This window comes from Schistocerca piceifrons, chromosome 1 (assembly GCF_021461385.2).
Source record: "Schistocerca piceifrons isolate TAMUIC-IGC-003096 chromosome 1, iqSchPice1.1, whole genome shotgun sequence".
Classification (NCBI taxonomy): Eukaryota; Metazoa; Arthropoda; class Insecta; order Orthoptera; family Acrididae; genus Schistocerca; species Schistocerca piceifrons.
The window spans coordinates 567,125,182-567,147,201 of record NC_060138.1 but is presented as its reverse complement, the minus strand read 5'-3'; the positions used below and the strand labels follow the sequence as shown (position 1 = coordinate 567,147,201).

The window sequence follows — 22,020 nt, the reverse complement described above, 5'->3', positions numbered from 1 at the left end:
GCATGCGGAAGTGCTGCGACACGACGGGTCATGGACTCGACTAATGTCTGAAGTAGTGCTAGAGGAACTGACACCATGAGTCCCGCAGGGCTGTCCATAAGTCCGTAAGAGTACGAGGGGGTGGAGATCTCTTCCGAACAGCACGCTGCAAGCCATCCAAGAACTGCTCAATAACGTTCATATCTGGGGAATTTGGTGGCCAGTGGAAGTGTTTAAACACAGAAGAGAGTTCCTGGAGCCAATCTGTAGCAATTATGGACATGTGGGGTGTCCCACTGTCCTACTGGAATTCCCCAAGTCCGTCGGAATGTATAATGGACATGAATGGATGCAGGTGATTAGACTGGATACTAATGTACGTGTCACCTGTCAGAGTCGTATCTAGACGTATCAGGGGTCCCGTATCACTCCAACTGCACAAGCTCCACACCATCACAGAACCTCCAAAAGCTTGAACAGTCTCCTGCTTGCATGCAATGTCCATGGATTCATCCACGTCCATCCGCTAGATAATATTTGAAACGAGACTCGTTAGACCAGGTAACATGTTTCCAGTCATCAACAGTCCAGTGTCGGTGTTGACGGGCACAGGCGAGGAGTAAAGCTTTGTCGCATGCAGCCATCAAGGATACACGAGTGGGCCTTCGGCTCCGAAAGCCCATATCGATAATGTTCCGTTCAATGGTTCGCACGCTGACACTGCTTGATGGCTCAGCGTTGAAATCTGCAATAACTTGCAGAGGGGTTGCATTTCTGTCGCGTTGAACGATTCTCTTCATTTGTCTTAGCTACTACTCTTGCAGGATCTTTTTCCGGCCGCAGCGATGTCGAAGACTTGATGTTTTACCGGGTTCCTGATATTCACGTTACACTCGTGAAATAGTCGTACGGGAAAATTCCCACTTCATCGCTACCTCGGAGATGCTGTGTTCCATGTTCGTGCGCCGACGACAACACCACGTCCAAACTCACTTAATCTTGATAACCTGCCACTGTAGCTGCAGTAACCGATCTAACAACTGTGCCAGACACTTGTTGTGTTACTTGGGCGTTGCCAAGCTTAGCGCCGTATTCTGCCTGTTTACATATCTCTATATTTGAATACACATGCCTGTACCAGTGTCTTTGGCGCTTCACAGTAAAAGTGCATTGTACACTATGATAAATGTCAAATACGAATACAAGATCGGATTTAGAAGGCTTGCTTCCTAGAGCTCCCAGGTGCATTTGCCTTTTGACATCTGGTCTTTAGAAAGAACTATCAGATATGATCCAAGAAGTACAAATATATTCATTATCCAGGTATCTACGAGCTCAAACGTAAATGTATGAGCTATAACAGATCATAACACTGCAATATATCATAATACAATGCATAAATTACAGCGATAAACCCGTAAAAAAACCATGGTTTTTACCTAATGTATTATAATATTTACGACATAAAGTAAAAAACGTACGTTACTTGTGTATTATAGATATATCATTACTTTTATGTTGCAAGATGGATAAGCGGTTGCATAAGATGATGATTGTTCAGTTATTTTTTGAACAGGTTTTGCCGGCTGGAGTGGCTGAGCGGTTCTAGGTGCTACAGTCTGGATTCACGCGATCGCTACGGTGGCAGGTTCGCATCCTGCCTTGGGAATGCATGTGTGTGATGTCTTTAGGTTAGATAGGTTTAAGTAGTTCTAAGTTCTAGGGGACTGATGACCTCAGAAGTTAAGTCCCATAGTGCTCAGAGCCATTTTTAAACAGGTTTTATAATAAAATGGGTGCGTAGTAGGTTGTTTCTATTTAAATGTTTTTATGTACATCACGACGCATTTCGAGAATTTGTTTTCTTCACCGAGCGCAAATAGGTACAATAATATTTTATGTGATGTTTGTGTTGGTTTGCCACTCTTTCCATGCAGTCGCCTTTTTGTGACTTTAAGGTACTGCACAGAAATGCACACACAAGCCATCACTTACAATGATTGCTTCTGTGAAACCAAAATCTGATACGAAGATACAGTATTACGACAATAGCACTACCCGAAGAGTTTGGACATTGTCGGAGATGTTCTATTTTTCGTGTATTACACTGTTTACAGAACTTTCTCGCTTATAATTTGCATTCTCACACTACAAATTATTTAAATTATCGATTACAGTTGTATTCTGCTTCATAATACTTGGTTGCAAATACTGAGCGGAATGCATGAAAGAATGACCACATACGAAAACTTTGGCTGCCAATAACAGTAAGTTACAGTCGATGAGAAGCAGAGTAATTCTATGAAAAACGTGATACATGATGGGCTTTATTAATATTAGTTCATGTTTCTACGATAAGCTGAGAAATGGCAGCTCTGATTTCGCATTCTAGCGAATGGCACATTTGTCAGGATGTGTGTACTTAACAAGCGGTGAATGTGAGGAAACATAGCTGGCAGTGGTAGTAGTAGTAAGGCTTGCGGTGTTCGTGCCAGGAAAATGCTTTTCAGGGTGATTTTTACAAATCTAAGTTTGATGTGTTTAACTACAACTCAGTTCAAGTCCTGAATAAATTCCCGAACGCAAATGCGCTTCAAAAGTTCTTGCTGATCAGCTAAATGTAAATATTTACTTAAGCAAGTAAAGAGTGTCAAATTGGGTTCTTTACCATAGTTTGTATGAATTTACGTTGCAGAGCGGTGGTAGAAATGTTAAGGGCCATCCTTAGCAGTGTGTACGTGCTAAATTATGGAACTTTCCAAAATTAATTTTGTACTGCGATGATATGTAGATTAATTTTGAGGTTGTTATATTGTTAATACAAACCTTACCATCAGAAACAAACAATTTGGAACTTTTAGATTTGTGGTTTAAGGATAAAGTTTTAGGTAGAATTCGCAATTTTAAAAATATGTCGCTACTGTAGATATAATTGAAGGCAGTTCTTACCTTAACTAAAGGTTACATTACATTTACTTGAAATACCTTATTTACGAGATTTTATTGAAACTTCGTGTGCGCAGTTTCTCAAAACAACCTATTTGTCTTGTTTTGTAAATAAAACCACTTTTTCCTGCTGCCACTTAATTTATTTATCCCAGACCCGTTTCGCCTTTTCCTTGTTCTAAGGCATCATCAGTGGGATCTATAACGATACAGTTTTGTTATTTTTAGATTATTAAACAGTTCACGTCGCTATTTTTTATGTAAAAAAGAAATTACTTACGATTTGCTGATCTGCGTTTCCTCTCATCTAGTCTGGAGGTCGCATTACCACTTTATTACTAACATACGAGCGCAACTTTGCGTTGTGACCTTCTTCACACTGTTCACCATGTTTCTCCTTCTTTTTTGTGGTGTACTATTGTTCTTTTGTCACTCGATATGACTCTTTCGTCGGACACTGCTTTTAACAAAGTAAATATTGCAACTCCAACTTGAGTGCTGTCGAGATTTATTTTTGACATGTAAAGCTTCTTTGAAATCAAAGTTTGACGTAGTAAGATCGAGAACATGAACGTAGAGCTTGGTTGCTCCAGTGAGATGGGAGAGGGCCACCCAGAGCTATCCAAGCGGAAACAAAGTGGCCCTAACGTACACACACGCAACGTACAGCGTCTGGTTGAAATGGCTCTGAGCATTATGGGACTTAACTTCTGAGGTCATCAGTCCCCTAGACTTAGAACTACTTAAACCTAACTAATCTAAGGACATCACACACAGCTATGCTCGAGGCAGGATTCGAACCTGCGACCGTAGCAGTCGCGCGGTTCCGGACTGAAGCACCTAGTACCGCTCGGGCACCACGGCCGGCACACCGTCTGGCCTTGTGCTTTGTTTATGATCGTGACATAACGTAAACTAGCCGAGAATTGTACACGTTTAAAGTAAAATGGTGAATTGTAAGAATATCGGGATTTGGATTATAAAACCTCACTCCCCTGCGCCACTTCCCGACAAAATTTTCGCTTCTATGATCTCACTTTGGAGAGAAATAACTTTCAGCGTATGTGAGTGAAGGAATCTGAGGAGCGAGACAACGACTGACGCCCTCTGGCGGAGTTAGGCGACACCTCAATTTTTGGAGGAGTTTCCAAACACCATACGTAAAGCCTCACGTTCTCTAGTAGCAGCACGTCTCTTCATTGGATTCTTCAGACCGCTTAGTCCTCACTCATATAGCAGTCCAAGTGTATTCATAAAGATTCGAGCATTTTCTGGACATTTTTATTCCTAAACAAAACGGTATCGAAATGTTAAGAGTAGGCACCAAACTCACAAATAAAAGTTGATAACGGCGTTCAGCTGTTAATACACAAAGCGAAATCAGTAAAGCTGCATATCCTAGCCAAGTACATTAGCTGTCAGTTCGTATTCGTAAAGATAAGACTGCGACGCTTAGCTCTGTCACTGACATAAATTTCTGAAAACATTTCCCCGACTGAATTGAAAAAAAAAAGGGGAAGGACTAAAAACAGCACCATCTATCGGTTTTCTGGTGTACTACACCGTGATGGGTAAACATCCGTCGTACTAAACTGAGCAGACGACGTTAGGTAAAACCCTAATTATGATATCCTTTCTTTTCGCTTTCCGATGTTGAGGGGATGAAACCACTATGTTGGTGCAAGCTACGGTCAAGTTACCTATGGAAGCCCATGAAAATCCGTCTACTAGTTTTGGAGATAAAATTATTCAGACAAACAGACAGACACGACGGTTTTAAAACTTCAAATCACGATATCCTTTTACTATGCTATCAGATTTTGATGAAATGAAGCCTATACGTTGTGGAAAACCCATAAAAATTGGTCTAGTAGTTTTGGAGACCAATGCGTTGAAACAAACAGACACGACGGTTTTAGAAAAAAACTCTGAATCACGATATTTTTTTCGTGATCCGACTACAATGAAACAAAGCCGTCGCCCAAGCAACGCTGAAATTACCTGCGGGAACACCATGAAACTTGGTCTAGTAATTCTAGAGATTAGTGTGTTGAAGCTGACAGAAAGACAGGCAGACAAAGGTTTTACAGTTTTGTTATTAGTATATGTTATATGAGGTAATAGAACAGTATAATTTCTGGTAGGATATTCATGCTTTCTTCTTTATGGTACACAGGGTGGTGCAAATTATTCATTTTCATATATCCTCTTATCTGTTAATTCTGTATTATATTGCTGCATGGGGAAAGCTAAATTCAATAGCTTATTAAAAACGTACGTTAATCTGTATCAGTAAAGTGGTATCATGCGAGTGTAAGTAGTAGTATAAAAGAAACATTCTTTAAAAGTGACTTATTGTGTTGTGAAGTTATCGTTCATTCATAAGGTTTGGCATATGAGAGAAAAAACGTAAAATGACAAGACATTCTGCTAAAAAATGCGTAACCTAAACAAGTCAACATTCAATCTCGTCTTTACCGTGTTCTCTGCCAAAGTCGCGTAAGGCTGAAAAAACATAGTTATCGAAAGCTACCTGCTGGATGGTAAACTAAAGTTAGACTGACAAAAATGTGCAGATGACTCGTTTTGAGAGCCTGCCAGTGACCGTGAGAAAGCGTTGTCTGTACCAGGAATGTGTATAACTGTGAAGGTGAAGTCTTGCAGAAATAAGATCCATCTGGCCAACAGATAGCGCGATAATTTGGCAGACATCGTAAACTTCAATGCGCAATGGTCGGTATAAGCTGTGTTGTGTCTTCCCAGTAAAAAGTACCGAAATTTGTGGAAAGCCTGAACATCTGCTAGTGCTTCCAGTTCTGTGATGGAATAATTACGTTCTTCTGGTGAAAGAACACAGCTGCCAAATGCAATGTTTTAATGACTTTAATGTCGTTTTCTTCAACTTCCTGGAAAAGATGTACTACAGTAGCTGCCTTTGAAGTGTCTGAGAGGACGCAAAAGCCCCGTGAAAGGTCAGGGTGGGAAAGCAGAGGTGCTTCTAACAAGGCTTGTTTAAGTGAGTCGAATTCTTTTTATATGTGCTCGTCCCAAGTCGAGTTTGTATTTTTGCCGGTTAATTCCCATAATTTGGGAGTGTTCAAGGCTTTGTAGTGAATAAAACGGGAAAAGAAATTAATTAGGCCAAGAAAACTAGTAACATGGCGTTTATTTTTTGGTACTGTAATGTCACAAATGGTTTGGAGATGGTCTGGATCCGGCTGCGTATCAAAATGGAAATAATGTGGCATAAAAATTTGATAGTTGTTCTGCTGAACTCAGATTTCTGTAGGTTGGTGGTAACGCCATTGTTTGCAAATGTCTGCAAAAAGGAGTCCAAAGGGTTGTTACGTTGTTGTGAAATTTTCTCTGCAATAAGAATGTTGTCAACGTATTTTGTAATTCTGTTCTTTAGGTCTTATGGTAGATTGGAATTTAACCCCAAATGAAGGCTTCTGAAGAAATCTTTGAGGTGAATCATAATTTGCAAAGTTGGTAACAGATACCGAAGAACTGGAAGACGGTGTGTTTGCGGCAGTTGGGATGCAACTCAAAATCATATTTAAAGTGTAGTATAGAAAAGTCAGTAATGTCACAAAATTTCTGCAGTAATTCATCTAACATCTGAGGTCGATCTGTTTCTGGAGATATGGTGTTGAGCATTGGTGTCGTTAGTCCGTTGCGAGTAAAGCAAAACTCGAAGAGGTCCGTCTTTTTTATGTACAACATGAAGTGAGCTGGTATAAGGAATGGCGGCTGGTTCAATATTGCCTTCACATGACATAGACTCAGTTTTTTCTTGTACTTGGTCTGTATCGCAGAGAGTAATAATTAACGCCAGGCAACAAAAATATGCCGTTGAGCTTGAAATTCATATCGGAATCCACGAATGATACCAGGAACATTGTTAAAAACATGGGTGTTTAGTTAATGTTTGTTCTAATTGGAATTTGTCTTGGTTGGATGCTTCCTCACTGGTGCCAACTTTTGTAAGATGTCAGATTGCGACTGTTCGTCTGAAGAATACAGGGTAGGTATCTGCTGAAGTAAAGTGTAATGTAAACCAGTTCGTATTTTTGCTTGACGTTAAGAAATTTAATAGACTGGTATCATATTCTTCCATAGACACATTATGTTCAAAATGCAAAGCGCTGGGAATGTCATCTTTTTGAAGGGAAATGCAGGATTTTTTGAAGTGTAGGATTGCTTTATCTCAGTTTAAGAAATCGAAGCGGAGGATTATTTCGGTAGTAAGAAGGGAAACAATTCGGAAGTTGGCGAAAAATGAATGTCCCTGAACAGGAAATTCCAAGGCAGTTTGTAGTTGGACATCCACTCATTTGCCAGAAACTGTACCTGTAATCTTTGTTTAATGTAAAGTTAATGACAGACAACTGTCATCAGAATTACATTTCTTGAAAGCGGAATCGCTGATCAGTGATACAGGAGAGCAGGAATTAAGAACTTCATTTAACTTATTGTTGCCTATCTGAATGCTAACAACTAGATGAAAAATATGTTTTCGAGGTTCTTCTTTTTCCTGTAGTAGGGAGTCCCTAATGTCTTGGAAGGAAATAAAATTTTCAGTAATATACTGAGAAAGCATGGAGTCTTGTATAATCACAGGTTGGACATGGGTCGGATATTGGTCGGCTAGTGATTATTGATTTCTACTGTTTTTTCGTTTTTGCGAGTTTTTGCTGGCAATTCAATTATGAGCACTGGTATTTGCGCTTCGGAATTGTTGTAAGATTGTTGTGGTGAATGGAAACAAGTCTCCGGGTGACTTGGCCGAAATTTCGCTGATTGTAATAATTATTACGGTACGGTCGTTGTGTGTTATTTCGCCAGTTGTTGTTCCTGTGCGTAAAACTGTTGCCAAAATTATCCTGCTGTAAAACAATTACGGGAGAGGTTGTTCTTGCTGATAGTTTCGATGATTCCAGGTTTGGCCTGTATTACCTGAAAACTGGTTGTTGGCATGGTGATTCTGATGATTGTAATTCGGCCCATTGTTACCACGGCGATGATCCGAATTGTAAAAAGAATTTCGTAGTCTCCAATTACGGCTGTCATGTCCGTTTTGGTTATTACGTGAAGAAAAATTGTTTCGCTGTGAATTGTGCGAATCATCAATTTCGAGAAGCTGTAAGACATCGCGAAATGGATTGGTGTTATCTTTTTGAAGACAAGCCAGTAAAGGAATGCGTAAAGATTTCGGCAGTTTTAAGATACAATATTGTATAAGAACGGATGGACTGCACGGATCCGTTAAGTATTGGTTTTGCTGTACCATGTATTCAAAAAATTGTTTGATGATTGCATATTGTGACTCGTGGAAATGTGGTAAACTAAGAAGCTTATGTTTCACGCACCGTTGTGTTGTGTCTGACAAATATGCGTCTAGAAAAGCGTTTTGAAGCTCTTCCAGCGAATAGCACTGACACCCAATTGGCCGCATTCTCATGGCTGGTTCGCCGTCTACTTGGCTCCATATTAATTCCAGTTTGCTAGTTACCGGCCATTGAGGTGATAAAGAATAAGTAAACTGATGGATTCAGTCATATGCACTATTTCGAAAAACTTTGAACTTGCGAATGCGTGAAGTCAAATTCGTTATGTCTCGGCAAATTACAAAATTTTCGTCATTAAAATCTGAATGAGAGAAGCCCTTGTAAAAAGAAAAGTTACTCTCACTTCTGAGTGGGACCGATTGTTGATGTTGCGACGAGGCGTGTTCATTAAAATATGGAGGCTGGTTGGGCGTAAAATTAGACGAAGAAAGCTTCGTGTTAATGTTTGCAATCTCAGAATTTATGCACCATGTCTTCTGCTAACGTCTGTCGTTCACAATTGATTGATTTTAGATAGCTCGTTGGACGGATTGAAATTCTCACGATTCCGCAAAATTTGCCGGTTGAGTCGGAATTGTCAGTACGCTGCTGAATTTGTGCAATATTATTTGCAAGATCCTCAGTTTCGGATTGTGCCGTGAGCAAGTGCTCTCTGACATTATGCATGTCGGATAGAATGTGTTTGATCTTCCGGTACTGCAGTTGCGTCTTTTTGTGGACCTTAGTGACCAGAACATTTTGAACTTTCTTATCCATCATAGTAATCAATAAAACTGTGTCTATTTCGAGATCGTCTGTAATGTTTTGTAATTTTTCGTCAACTACCGTCTGTCGTTGCGTAAACTGTTGTTTTAAATCTGACTGTTCATTCGCTCTCTCTTCGATTTGCAATTGAACAGCGTGTTAAGCCTGTAGTAAAAGTGTGTTCGAGTAGTCCGTCGTGTTGTTCTCGTTTTTTGTCTAAAAATGTTAGAATTCTTTTACATTCTCTTCAATTTGCTGTTCATCCTGTTCGAGCAGTTGAATGTTTTGTTCGTTTTACTGTCTGAGTTGTAGGGTTTGTTGGATATTCTGCTGTGTAATATTTCGAAACATGATTTCAACACCTGTGTTAGTACAAGGAATTTCTGGTTGAGAAACTGATTGTTTAATTGTGCCTGCATTATATGCTGTGTTGTTGAAACATGAGTTTAATGTCTGTATCAGTTAAAGGAATTTCTGGTTGCGAAACTGATTTTTTAATTCTGTTTACATTACATGCTGTGTTTTCTGGAAAAATTTGTGTACTGTTCGTGACATTATTAGGAGACTGAGGCGAATTTTCCAAATCGTTAGACTGAGCGGAAATAAACTGGTAGTTTGGGTGTCCTGAGACAAAGTAATATCGGCATTGGCAAAGATGTTGGAATCAGAGACCGGTTGCCTGATTGTACTGGAAATTATCTGACTATAAGGAACTGATGAAGGTGCTTGCTGTATTGTTGCGTCACTGGCCACGGCTAAATTTCAAGTAGAAATCTCGGAAATGATGTTTTCTGCACTTATATGGCTGCTGTACGTCGGCCGGATTCGTAGATACGCAGTGTATATGAAAGTGAAATCCACTGGTAAGAGTTTATTTCTTCGCATCTAACAAATTCTCAGAAATTTTAATTAGTAATAGTAAGCAATTTTGTTTGTTTGAGTTAAATTCAGTGTTCATTGCTGTATGATACTCCAAGAAATACAATCTGTACATAGAGCTGTTTTCCTGCCATTTTGAAGATTGTTGACAAACTGTAGGTGGCTGTAACTGATCCATTAAAGTTTGGGGTTAAGTAAACTAGTTCAGTTAAGCCTAGAAAGTTGCTGGTGAATGAATATAACGGATAATTTCACAGGAAAACCTGTCAGTGTCCCCAGAGTTAGCATATAGGACTAATAGGTGTAGCATATCCTTCGGTATTTACGGTCTCCAACATCACTTTTTCAAACCAACAGCTCAATTCATGGAATCAATACTAGAAATAAGAATAATCTTCACAAGGATTTAAAGTCACTTAGTCTTGTACAAAAAGGTGTGCATTATTCAGGAACACACATTTTCAATAACTTGCCAGCAGCCATAAAAAGCTTAACAACCAATGAAATTCAGTTTAAGAGAAGCCTAAAGGATTTATTGGTGGCCAACTCCTTCTACTCCATTGATGAATTTCTTAGGAAAACCAACTGATTTGTATATAAGTACAACATAACTTCTGCACAATTTCAGTGCAGTAATGTGTTCACTGAAAATTTGTGTGTGTGTGTGTGTGTGTGTGTGTGTGTGTGTGTGTAAGTGTGTAAGTATAATCTAACTTCTGCACCATTTCAGTGCAGTAATGTGTTCATTGTAAATAAGTATTACAGTAGTTGTATTACATGTTTCTTACCTTATAAATAAATAAAAAACTTTTTTATTTTAAATTCAGTGCAATAGTATTTGTAAAATGACTCTTAGTGTTCATTAAAAAATGACGATCATTCCACTTGGGACCTGTGGAATGGTACATTAGCTTATTTGTTTTAGTTGTAAATATTTGTCATGTATTGTTGTTTTTCTGACATGTTCCACATCCTGGAGGACCTCCTCACTACGGATCAATTGGAATGAAAGTAAATCTAATCTAATCTAATCTTTAACGTCAGTGGAACAGAACTTTTCAATCCGAACATATTTACCGAACAAGATTTATTTGTCATCTTGTGCAATGGATAGACTTCTGCTAATTCAGCAACGGACAGCAAATGACTCAATGGGAGAAGATGCAGACAAACGTGCAGATGACAATGTAGCGAATCTTGAGCATCAGTAGGAAGATAAGCAAACAGATATTACATATACTGTCAAGTGTGGTCATATCCTAACACTGGTGCAAGGAAAACAACAAGGTAGGGAAAGAATGGAAACTCGTGGCAGTAAATCCTTCAGTCAAACGCCAAATACTGGAAGAGTGCATCAACAAAACTGCAAATTCTGTTGATGTCCTGTACATTGATTCCTCTGATGCTGACCTGTACCAAGGTGGTGACATAAATGTTGAAACAGAGAAGAAAGGAGATGTTTATAGTTACAGTACAATGGTGGCAGTTACGTTGCTGAAGTGAATAAAATGTACGATGATGGATGTGAAGTAAAAGTTTTTTAAGAGAAATATTTCTGCTACAAAATTTGAAGCTGCTTGAGATGAAATAATTGCGGAACAACCTAACCCAATACATGGCACTGCGACTCGCTATGAAAATATTATTAGGTCCCAGGTTGATCTCGTAGACTCAGTGAGCACTGGTTTTATTATTTCCGAGATAGTTTTCATTAATATACTGATAAAGGCTTGCTTAGCATTATTACTAATGTTGTTGCGGTAAATTTTTATCTTTAGGGTCCTTTAATTCATTAATTTAGCGGAGAGATCTAGTTAATCCTGACATACGGTCAAGTGAAACCATCCAGTGGGATTAAACGGCTCGAAAGTAGGATCGAAGTTCTTCTCCAGTTTTGTAAAATCTGTGTGAGACACTGCAAATGTGAAAGCGCCTGTAATCTTTGCATATGTTGTTCTCCAGATTAAAAATTTTATAAAGGCCCGGTTTTCAAGTAAAATTTCAGCGGAAGGAATGTGGGTCTCGCGGGAAGCGTGCAAGGGATAAGTCCTTGCAGTCGCACTGTTGCTGCAGTGGCTCAGATGTATAGAGCGTCTACCATGTAAGCAAGAGATCCCGGGTTCGAGTCCCCGGAGGGGCACATATTTTCAGCTGTCCCCATCGAGGTGTATCAACAACACCTGTCGGCATCTGAGGGTTTCAATTAATTATCATTTATTGTAGAGAAGCTGCACTGTCATCAATGGTATCTGTTCTTTCGAGAACAGTTCCTATCTTCATATATTTTCAAATATAGGTCGAGTTAACCGTAACTTCCCCTATTATTAGCGGCAGCAGCAGCAGCAGCAGTAGTAGTAGTAGAATTATTGTGGTAGAAGTACTGCCATTATTAATTTTATTATTTATCATTCAGTTCAAAGAATTCACATTGTCTCTATAGACAGTCAGATCATTTTTGTACTATTCGTCATATTAATGTTGTTATTTCTTAGCTAACTGTGATGTCACTGTATATTTGAGACTGGGCTCCGATGTAAGAGACGGTCTGATGGCCCTAATCAAATCAACTTATATAAATAAATAAATGAAAGGAAATAAAATATGAGTACAGTTGCCGTAAGTATTGAAGAAATGTGTTATTTCTTATGCAGTACAGTAAATGATATTTCACGTTTGTTGCTAGCGAATTCCAGATAATTGTGTCACGATCTGACATTTTTGCTTGAACTACCTGCGCTGTAAATGAATTACTTAATCAAATATTATTATGCGAATTGCAGTATAGTCGAAGTGTAACGCAACAGACACAAACAAGGAGTAACTTTTATCACTATAACGAAACTATGGTATCCGTGTATCAGTGTCTTTAGTATAGTCGTTGAAAGAAGGCTCTTATCTTTAGGATGACAACGTCTAACACAAATGAAACTTCTTCTTTCAGGTCATGATCGTGGTATCCTCGATCGCCTGGCTCTTCGTGACGGTGCCGTTCCGCGTGTTTACGGCTGGATCGACGAACATCGACTGGCCAACACCGATCCCCATCTGGTTACCCATCGACATGCAGCTCTCCCCGACCTATGAACTCATCTACCTGGCCCAGGTGCTGTGCGCCGTGGCAACAGCGGGGGCTATGCTCGGTGTGGACACGCTCTTCTTCCACCTCACGCTAATGATTGTCGCCGAGCTGCAGGTTCTCAACAACAATATTTCAGTGGTGGGGAGGGTCGCGTCACCCGACGAGAAGGAAGTCGTTTTCAGGGTTAAGAACGCTGGAGAGCAACAGCACAACTTTTCTGACGTCATTAACAGCGGACAGAATGAAGGCGGAGTTTCTTTGTCGAACCCCCAAGCAACAATCACGGAGAAGAACTATTCTGATTTAATTGAAATTATACAGCACCACCAAATTATAATCAAGTAAGTACTAGGTTGTACCACTTGCAAATTCTAATTTCTCACCAGTCTTTTGATTTTGTAAGTCATTTATGGCGCATTAAAGCATGCCGAAGTTAAAAAAAAATGACACTTGCATCTTGACATGCCGCTTGTTTAGTATGGAATACAGTGCACGCGCTTGCTGTGGCAAATGACGGAGCATTATGGTGGAGGAGAAAAACACCATCTAGTTTCCACATACAAAACAACAGAATAAACTCAATGAACTTCTTGCGAATTACCACACTTTCACCAAGATTTGACTGTCGGATGTCATCAAATGATCAACAATGTAAGAAAGGTTTATCTTCTATTTCGGTTTGCAATCATACTTTAAACTCAAACTTTTTATCTCTATAGCCGGCGCTGAAATTTTCTTCTACATTTTAATGCGTTGCACACAATACAACCATCAATGAACGAACTCAGTTATGGCTATATGTTTTTTGGTTGTTTGTTGAATCTTCAGTCTTCTGGTTGATTTGACGTAGGTCGTCACGAATTCTTCCTTTGTGTCAATCTCTTCATAAAGCAGAAAATAAACGGTACTCGTTAGACGTGTTCTGTCTCGGAAATCATTCGGAAAAGTGCATATTCCCACATGAAGTCTTTTGCTTCAAATGATCGTTCTTGTGATATCCCTAAATACTAACCGCTCCTCCTGGGACACCCTGTGAAAGTAGTTCCAAAAATTTATAGCAGTTTTACTCACTATAAAATTCTGTACGTGACGAATTAACAACACATTCCAAATAGCTTCAGTTACTATGTTATACAGCAGTTACTTGTGTAGAACGTGAAATATTTACAAGTGCTCCACAAACCGCAAACCCACGTCTAGTAACAATAAAAGCTAAAGAAAATAGCGGAAACTGCTTATGGGGATGTGTAATGCTTGTTTCAGGAGATCTAAAATTAATTACTATATCAAAAAGCACCATGTGTTCCTAGGTACACTTCTCTTTAGGTACAAAACTCTCCTCTATTTGTCTGTCTGCATTCGTTTAACAGATGGATATGTTGTTACTTTTTGGAAAATCTTCCTTCTTTAACCATAGTATACGCTTTTCTTATGATAGTCTTTATCAATGATTTCATTTGTAGTTCTTGTGACGCCATTTTGAAAGTGAACTAAGGGATTACATGTTTTGATCGTCGTTATTTGAGTTGGCGTATTGAAGAATGTCCAAGTTTCAGAACGCGACTACAATTTTAGAAGCATCACAGTTTTGTAGACTGATGAGCCAAGACATTATGCCCAAATGTTTAATTGCTTCGATCCGGCAGTCGTTGGTAGGTTTGTGGAAGTATGTGGCAATAGATGTCTATGCACAGGTCATGTAATTCGCGTAAATAACGAGCCGCTGATTTGCGTACTCGCCGCCCGATAGCGATCCACACAGGTTCCATAGGATTTTCAGCAGGCGGATTAGGTTGATGAGATTTCAGTGTGAGTTCATTATAATGCTCCAAACTACTGTATCACCGTTCTGGCTGCGAGACATGGACAGTTACACTGCTGAAAGATGACATCGCCGTCGGGGAAGACACCAAGCATGAAGGGATGCAGGTGGTTCGCAACTGTTAGCGTGTCTTCGATTAATACCACAGGTCTCGTGCAATCGCAGAATAATGTCTTCTACAGCTTAAAACTGCTACCACCAGCCTGCGCCCTTTCAGCTCCATAACGGCGTTTGTGGAGACGACTATAGACCTGGTACAGCAAAACTTTGATTCACCGGAAGAGCCGACAAGTTTCCATTGATCGACGGTCAAATCTCGACGGTCCCGTGCCGTCTGCAATCGCAATTGGTAATGCCGTTGGGTTAAGTTGTGGACATTTAGGGGTGATCTGCTGTGGATCTCGATGTTCAACAATGTACGTGTGAACAGTGTGCTTCGATGCACTCGTGCGTGCACCAGCAGTCTGCTCTTTCGTCACAGATGCCACAGATCACCGTCTATCCTTCTTTACAGAGCAGACAAAACGCCGAACCGTACGTCGTGTGAAGAGGCCTAGTGGAGGTTTCGCTGTCCTTGTACCTCTTTCCCTAGGTGATTACGACGATAGCACACGAACGTTCGACCAGCTTTTCCGTTTCCGAGGTACTCGTTCACAGGCTACGCGTGATAATAATCTGCCCTTTGTCAAAGTCACTTATCTCAGTGGATTTCCCCATTTGCAGTCCATATTTTCGCTCGGGTGATCCCCCGTCTATCTCTGCTTCGCTTACATACTTTTGTTAGCCCGTCACTTACGAGCAACGCCTCCAGGAGGCATCGAACATCGCGATGGTCAGTGGTCATAAAGTTTTAGCTTCTCAGTGTAAAATTAGCATTGTGTTCCATTGATATTTAGCCTTCAAAGTTTTTATAATGACCGTTTTAAGAGATGGTTAGTAACTTCATAATCTTCAGTCACGTCTCGATCCCTCTGATAAGATATAATATTTCCCACATTTGTTCTAGTAGCTTATTATCTATAAAAAATTTGGATCTCGGGGTGCTTGACCCTAAATGTGAATGCTTTGGACTTTTATATTGAGATGTCTACTTTCTAAATGACACTCTTTATAAACTATCTTCTGTCTCTTGTAGAGCTGAAAGTTCGTCACCGAGTTACACATTATTAATAGAAAATAATCTATTGTAGGCAGCCTGGGTATGGGGAATCAGGCTTTCCGGGTCGTGGCTGCTGTGTATTTCTGCTGCGTCCGTAATTTGGTTCCCTGACTGATCAGTCTGGCTACGAGGAGAGGTAACTAGCTCGTGGTGCGCCCGTAATACTTGCAATATCAGCAGACTCCTCTTGCTGAAATTCCGCCTGGCTATTATGGCTTGACCCGATTTCCTCCTCTGCTTCTTGCTTTCCACGGAAGGTGTCTGAATTTTTACTTGGCTGCACCGAGTACATTATTTCACGGTGAAACACTATTAATTCTGCGAGTTAATTTTTCTTTTCCTTTTTGTGCTACCTTCATCTCCACAGGGTGTATCACAAACACTTTTGCAAACTTTCTCACACTAAAAGGAGAAAAAGAATTCCTATAAACAACAGTGAAAGAAACCTCAACAACAAAAAAAAGAATAAATCGCACTGGAGTTCAAAACTTGAGGACGCATTAACTTTCGTATGAGTAGCGCTACCAAGTAACATAGCTCGATGAAACTGGAACATAGACAGAAATAAATGGTACAATATAGTACAGACGATAACTGCAGAAAATACACATTGAGACGAACAGAAACGATACGTCTATTCAAAGGTAGTAATGACAATTGGGTCAACGCGATTCACGATGGACGTGTCAAAAAGCGAGAAATGGCTGGTAATAGGGCGTATTATCACCACGGGTGGCAATGCATGCTCTGCAGACGTGTTCAAATGCTGACGACATGACTGGTAAGGAGTTCTTGTGATAGTGTGTTTCGTTCCTCCATCATCGCAGTTGAAAACTGTTGGATGGTTGTTGCTACATCTGACGTGCTACAATATGCCTCCCTAATGCATTCCACATTTGCTGTCTGGGATTTAAGTTGGGGAGGGGGGGGGGGGGAGGGGGAACGAGTAGGCCAGTCAGTTTTTCGAGTGTCCTCTCATTCCAAGAGCTTCTCCACCAGCGCTGTTCGATGTGATAGCGTATTTTCATCCATAAAATGATATCAGGGTCTGACGCTCTCCTGAAGAAAGGCACATGGGGAAGGAGTAGAGTGTCAAAATAATATTGCTAGTTGAGTTTTACGTGTTCAAAGATTTGGAGAAGTCCATGGAACATTGTGCCTCCCCACACCATATCACGTGGACACGGGAACTGTCGTGTTCGACAATGCTGAACATACTGTCATATGATAAGAGGAACATTATCAACCTTGAGCACTTAGGTGATCCAGGTGTCATGGTGCGGGGAGGCATAACGATGCATAAGCGTACCGACCTGCAAATCTTTGAACAAGGCAGACTCGCTGGTCTTTGAACAAGGGAGACACGCTGGTCTTTTTTTTCAGGGGTGCATTCCACCGGGGCTTCATTTTCATGAATGACAAAGCGCTACCGCATCGAACAACGGAGGAGGAGCAACTCTTCGAACGAGAGGATGTGCAATGTATGGACTGGCCTGCTATTTCTCCGACTTAAATCCCACCGAGCACGTGTACGATGTGTTCCGTCGAAGTACTATAGCATGTCCGCATGCACCAGCGAACACACAATAGTTATAAATCGTGCAGATGGAGGAATGGAACCCACTACCACGAGATTTCCTTAGAAACATTTTGTAATGTCTAGGGGTCCATCGTGAATCGCCGTCACTTCAGTGTAATTATTGTCTCTGAACGAAAGTGTCATATCCGTTCGTCTTATTGGCTGTGTCTTTCAGTTACCTTTCGTGCTACGCAGCTGCAGTTCTTTCAATGTGTGGTCCAAGTTTCATCGAACGAAATTACTTGGCACTGACACGTCACGCGAAAGTTACTTTCGTCCTTACGTTTCGCACACCAGTGTATTCTCAATAGTAACCCGGAAACGATCCTAAAATCGGAAACTAGCAACAAATGCTCAAAAGATTGTTCCCGTGTTTTTATTGAAATCCCCACCGAAATACATTTTTTGCATTTCCACATTATTAAGTTGCCGAATAACTGCACAATGAAATCAACGTCTTGCTCTCTTGTCGATAAAAATGACTCTTCCGAGAATATCTGATGAGGTTGCCTAAATGGAGTTTTTTAGGGCATTTCAGATGAATTAATGCATGTATTTCAAGTCGTCACTGGAATGAAGTGTGTATTGTTCTGTAAAAGAAATTTGCTAACGTGTGGCATACAACTCTCTGGAAATAGTAAATATTGTACGACACTTTTATAATGCGTTGTGAAGAATTCCCTACGATCCATTTCATAACTTGCTGGACGATGTACGTATAATCTCATTTGAAAATCTCTACAGCAGTAAAACCTGAATATAGGTAAACATGTGTAATGTACTGCATGCCGTACTCTGGAAAAAGCTCACAAACCAAAAATTAGTAGCGTTTGTTTGTTAGCTGTGAGACCCCGAGCCGTCTAATTGGAAAGAGTTTTCTTAATTCGCCCACGACTGACCCTTTCTCACGGCGACTGGCAGTTGCGTCTCATGGGTATCTTCTTACTATAGCTGACTGCAATGGGTGTTATGTAGAGCGTGGTGTAGAGTTTGTGTTATTTGAAGACAAAAGGGAGAGGGAGATACCAGATGCCGTTACACAGCCTTTGTCAAGGTGGCTACAGAGTTAAACGTCTCCATCCCACGAACTTATCGCTATCAATAGAGTGTCACATGCCCATAGTTCACGGGGTACTGCAGAGAAATATGCAAATTAATCCGGGAGACTGGCGTAAAGTCTGAAGATCAGGAACTTTTCGTTACTACCTCTTCTTCATCCAGTCCGGAGTGTTCAAAGTGGAATGATCACCATAAACCTTGTAGGAAAATCATATGACACTCGGAAATACACTGAAATACTGTTGAGAAAATGTAATTAATCCAGGACAGAAGTGGTTAATGAGATACTCGTTCGACAGATTATTCAGTACTAAGTAACAGTCGGTAAAGTACATGTCATAAGATGAATCAACAGTTGTCCATCTTCAGGCTGCGAAACACACCTTTTCCACTGAACAATGCTCATAGCTCTTAAAGTAGGCATTTTAGAGACCATGCTTACTACACTTTTTTTCTTTTTTGGCCCGTACTAACACTTCTGCAAGTTTCTTGGTGGAGTTCCTGTTCCCCTTGTATGTAGAAGGGGCGTTCAATAAGTAATGAAACACATTTTTTTCCTCAGACAGTTTAGGTTGAGGATATCTAGTTTTTGTTGTGGGACATCGTGCAATTTTTCTGTTTCGGCCCTTATAGTTTCAAGATACTCCGACAGGCGGAGGCGTTATACGTAGCTTCAAAGTGTAACGATGTGCGTTCCAAACAGGCAGCTGTCATTAAGTTTCTTATGGTGGAAAATCAGAGCATCGCAAATATTCATGAGCGCTTGCAGAATGTCTACGAAGTCCAGACAGTGAACAAAAGAACGGTGAGTCGTTGGGCAGGACATCTGTCATAATGGAAACAATCTCGGTTGCCGGCAGGCCGAACACAGCTGTGACTCCTTTGTTGGAACGTGCGGATAATCTCATTCAAGGTGATAGACGGACCAGAGTCAGATACCCCGCAACACAACTGGATGCCTCTTTTGGTAGTGCTGACTTACTCGTCCACCGGTTGGGGTACTCAAAGGTTTATACCCGTTGGATTCCTCGGCCGCCTAACAGGAGACCATAAAGAGTAATGAAGGACCATCTGTGCTGAATTGCGTGCATGTTACATGGCTGTTTGTGACAATTTTTTGTCGAACGTCGTCGCAGGCAATGTGTTCATAACTTCGAGCTGGCAATAAAACGGCACTCCATGGAGTGGCGCCAAACGACCTCTGCTACGGAGAAAAAGTTCAAAGCCGCACCCTCGGCCAGTAAAGTGACGGCGACGGTCTTCCAGGACTCTGAAGGGGTTGACGGCCTCAATCGTACTGTAGTGATCAACTCAGGAAATTGAAGAAACGGTATCAACGTGTTTGCCACAACAAAAATCCGAATAAACATCTACTCCATGACGACAATGCAAGGCCTCAAACAAGTCTGCACATCCGAAAGAAGCTCACAAAACCCGCTGGGCTGTCCTTCCTCATCCACACTACAGCTCGGACCTCGCACCTTGTAACTACCATCTGTTTGACCCATTGAAGGATGCACTCCGAGGAGCAGTACATAGATGATGGGGACGTTATTGATGCAACAATACCTTGACTTCGACGTCGACCGGTAGAGTAGTACCATGTGGGCACGCAAGCCTTTCTAGTAACGTGGAGTAAGGCTGTTCGCGTTGAACGGGAATTATGTTTAAAAACAGGATTTTGTAGCCAAAAGAGAGGGTGTATTGGAATCTTGGGCAAAACCAACCTGGTATCATAAAAAATGTATGTCACTACTTACTGAACGCCACTTGTACAACGAATAATTGATGAAACCATCATGCAACAGATTCTTGAATGTTACCTACCAGTCGCCGGCCGCGGTGGCCGAGCGGTTCTAGGCGCTTCAGTCCGGATCCGCGCGACTGCTACGGTCGCAGGTTCGAATCCTGCCTCGGGCATGGATGTGTGTGATGTCCTTAGGTTAGTTAGGTTTAAGTAGTTCTAAGTCCTAGGGGACTGATGACCTCAGCTGTTAAGTCCCATAGTGCTCAGAGCCATTTGAACCCATTTTTTTACCTACCAGTCGTGGATCATTACTACGCTGAATTAGTAGAAGAGATTGTGAAACCCAAAGTGTTTGGTCGATGCTACAAGAGAGACGTTGTGCATCACGGAGAGGTTTAGTGTGAACATTCGGAGAGCATGTGTGCCAACAATAGTCTGGCAACATATTACTTTTCCCACATACGTCTCGTCTGTCTCGGTAGCTCAGTTGTTACCATGCGTGGCTAGTACGCGGAACATCTGGGTTTGTTTCCCAGTATCGATAGGGAATTTTACTAGATGGGAGGTCTGGAACGAGTTGCACTCAACCTCGTGATGTCAACTGAGTAGCTGGATAATGGCCGGGAGAGCGGTGCCCTGACCCCGCGACCCTCCGGTCCGCATCCAGTAACGCCATTGGCAGAGAATGACATGGCGGTCGGTCATGAGTGGTCCAAAAGGGTAGGAACGTTTTTTTTTCTTTTTACATACAGGGTGATTCCGCGATGATGTTAGAAACTTACAGGGCTGGTGGGGAAGGGTAAATGTGTCAATTCGAGGTAAGGGACCCTGGTCCGATGACGACCTAGTCGAAATTTATGAGCGGAGATCATTTCATACCTCTGATCTTGGGATACACATATTGGAACTGTTGTTGCTAGGATTGTAGGGTAGGAAACTTTCAGAGTTAATAGTATGGGACAAACAAGAGAATAAGTCTAGTAAACATGGGCTGTAAAATACTGATACGGTCGTTGCCGAGCTATCGATTGTCAACGCCGCTGGAGTGTTTGGATCGGGTAACTGTGGGCGGAGACCGCGCGCACGGAATGAAACTGCCTTCGTAAGTGGTGCGCAGGCGCGTAGCCGGCGTCTGGCTTACAGCAGAAACCTGCAGAAATAGAGGGCGTGACTGATGTGTGCCAGGCTGCTTGCTTGCTTTATACTTGAGCTTACTCGAGCAGGGCAACGAGTGTTGGAGCTGTCGGCCGAGCCGGGGAAGTGCACCGTAGTACACGGCAACCGGCGCCCGGACAGAGGAAGGGGTCGGGATGAGAGTGGTGGCCGCATCATCCTGAACACCGTGAGCTTAGCGGCTGTCCGCTGATCCATAACGAGTGAGCGCCAGCTAACTTTCCTGGTTGCTACGAAGTTAGTGTTGTTATGGTCTATTTAGATGCACTGCCAAGAGAGAGTAATCCAAGTGCCGCCTTCATGACTGTGTTTCGAAAACTTTGAGGAGAAGCTGCACGGTGGAGCTTACTGTTTTTTTTTTTATTTCTCCTTTTTTTCATCAGTTTAAGCAAAATAAGAACTCAGCTCGCGTTTAAAGTAAAGCGACTTAATGGCTGATTTTCAAGTTTCACGAATGGATGGCCAGCCATTGCGACCGTCAGTTATCTCAATATTAAATTTTG

At 41.3% G+C, this 22,020-nt stretch overlaps 1 protein-coding gene across 1 annotated transcript in view; it reads left to right on the top strand.

The window, feature by feature from the left end:
- Nucleotides 1-22,020, top strand: part of LOC124750818 — a 128,050-nt gene that overhangs the window by 18,731 nt on the left and 87,299 nt on the right. Inside the window, exon 3 of the mRNA XM_047248985.1 lies at nucleotides 12,841-13,319. Within this exon, the coding sequence (XP_047104941.1) occupies nucleotides 12,841-13,319 (479 nt within the window). The remainder of the gene's footprint in view (nucleotides 1-12,840; nucleotides 13,320-22,020) is intronic.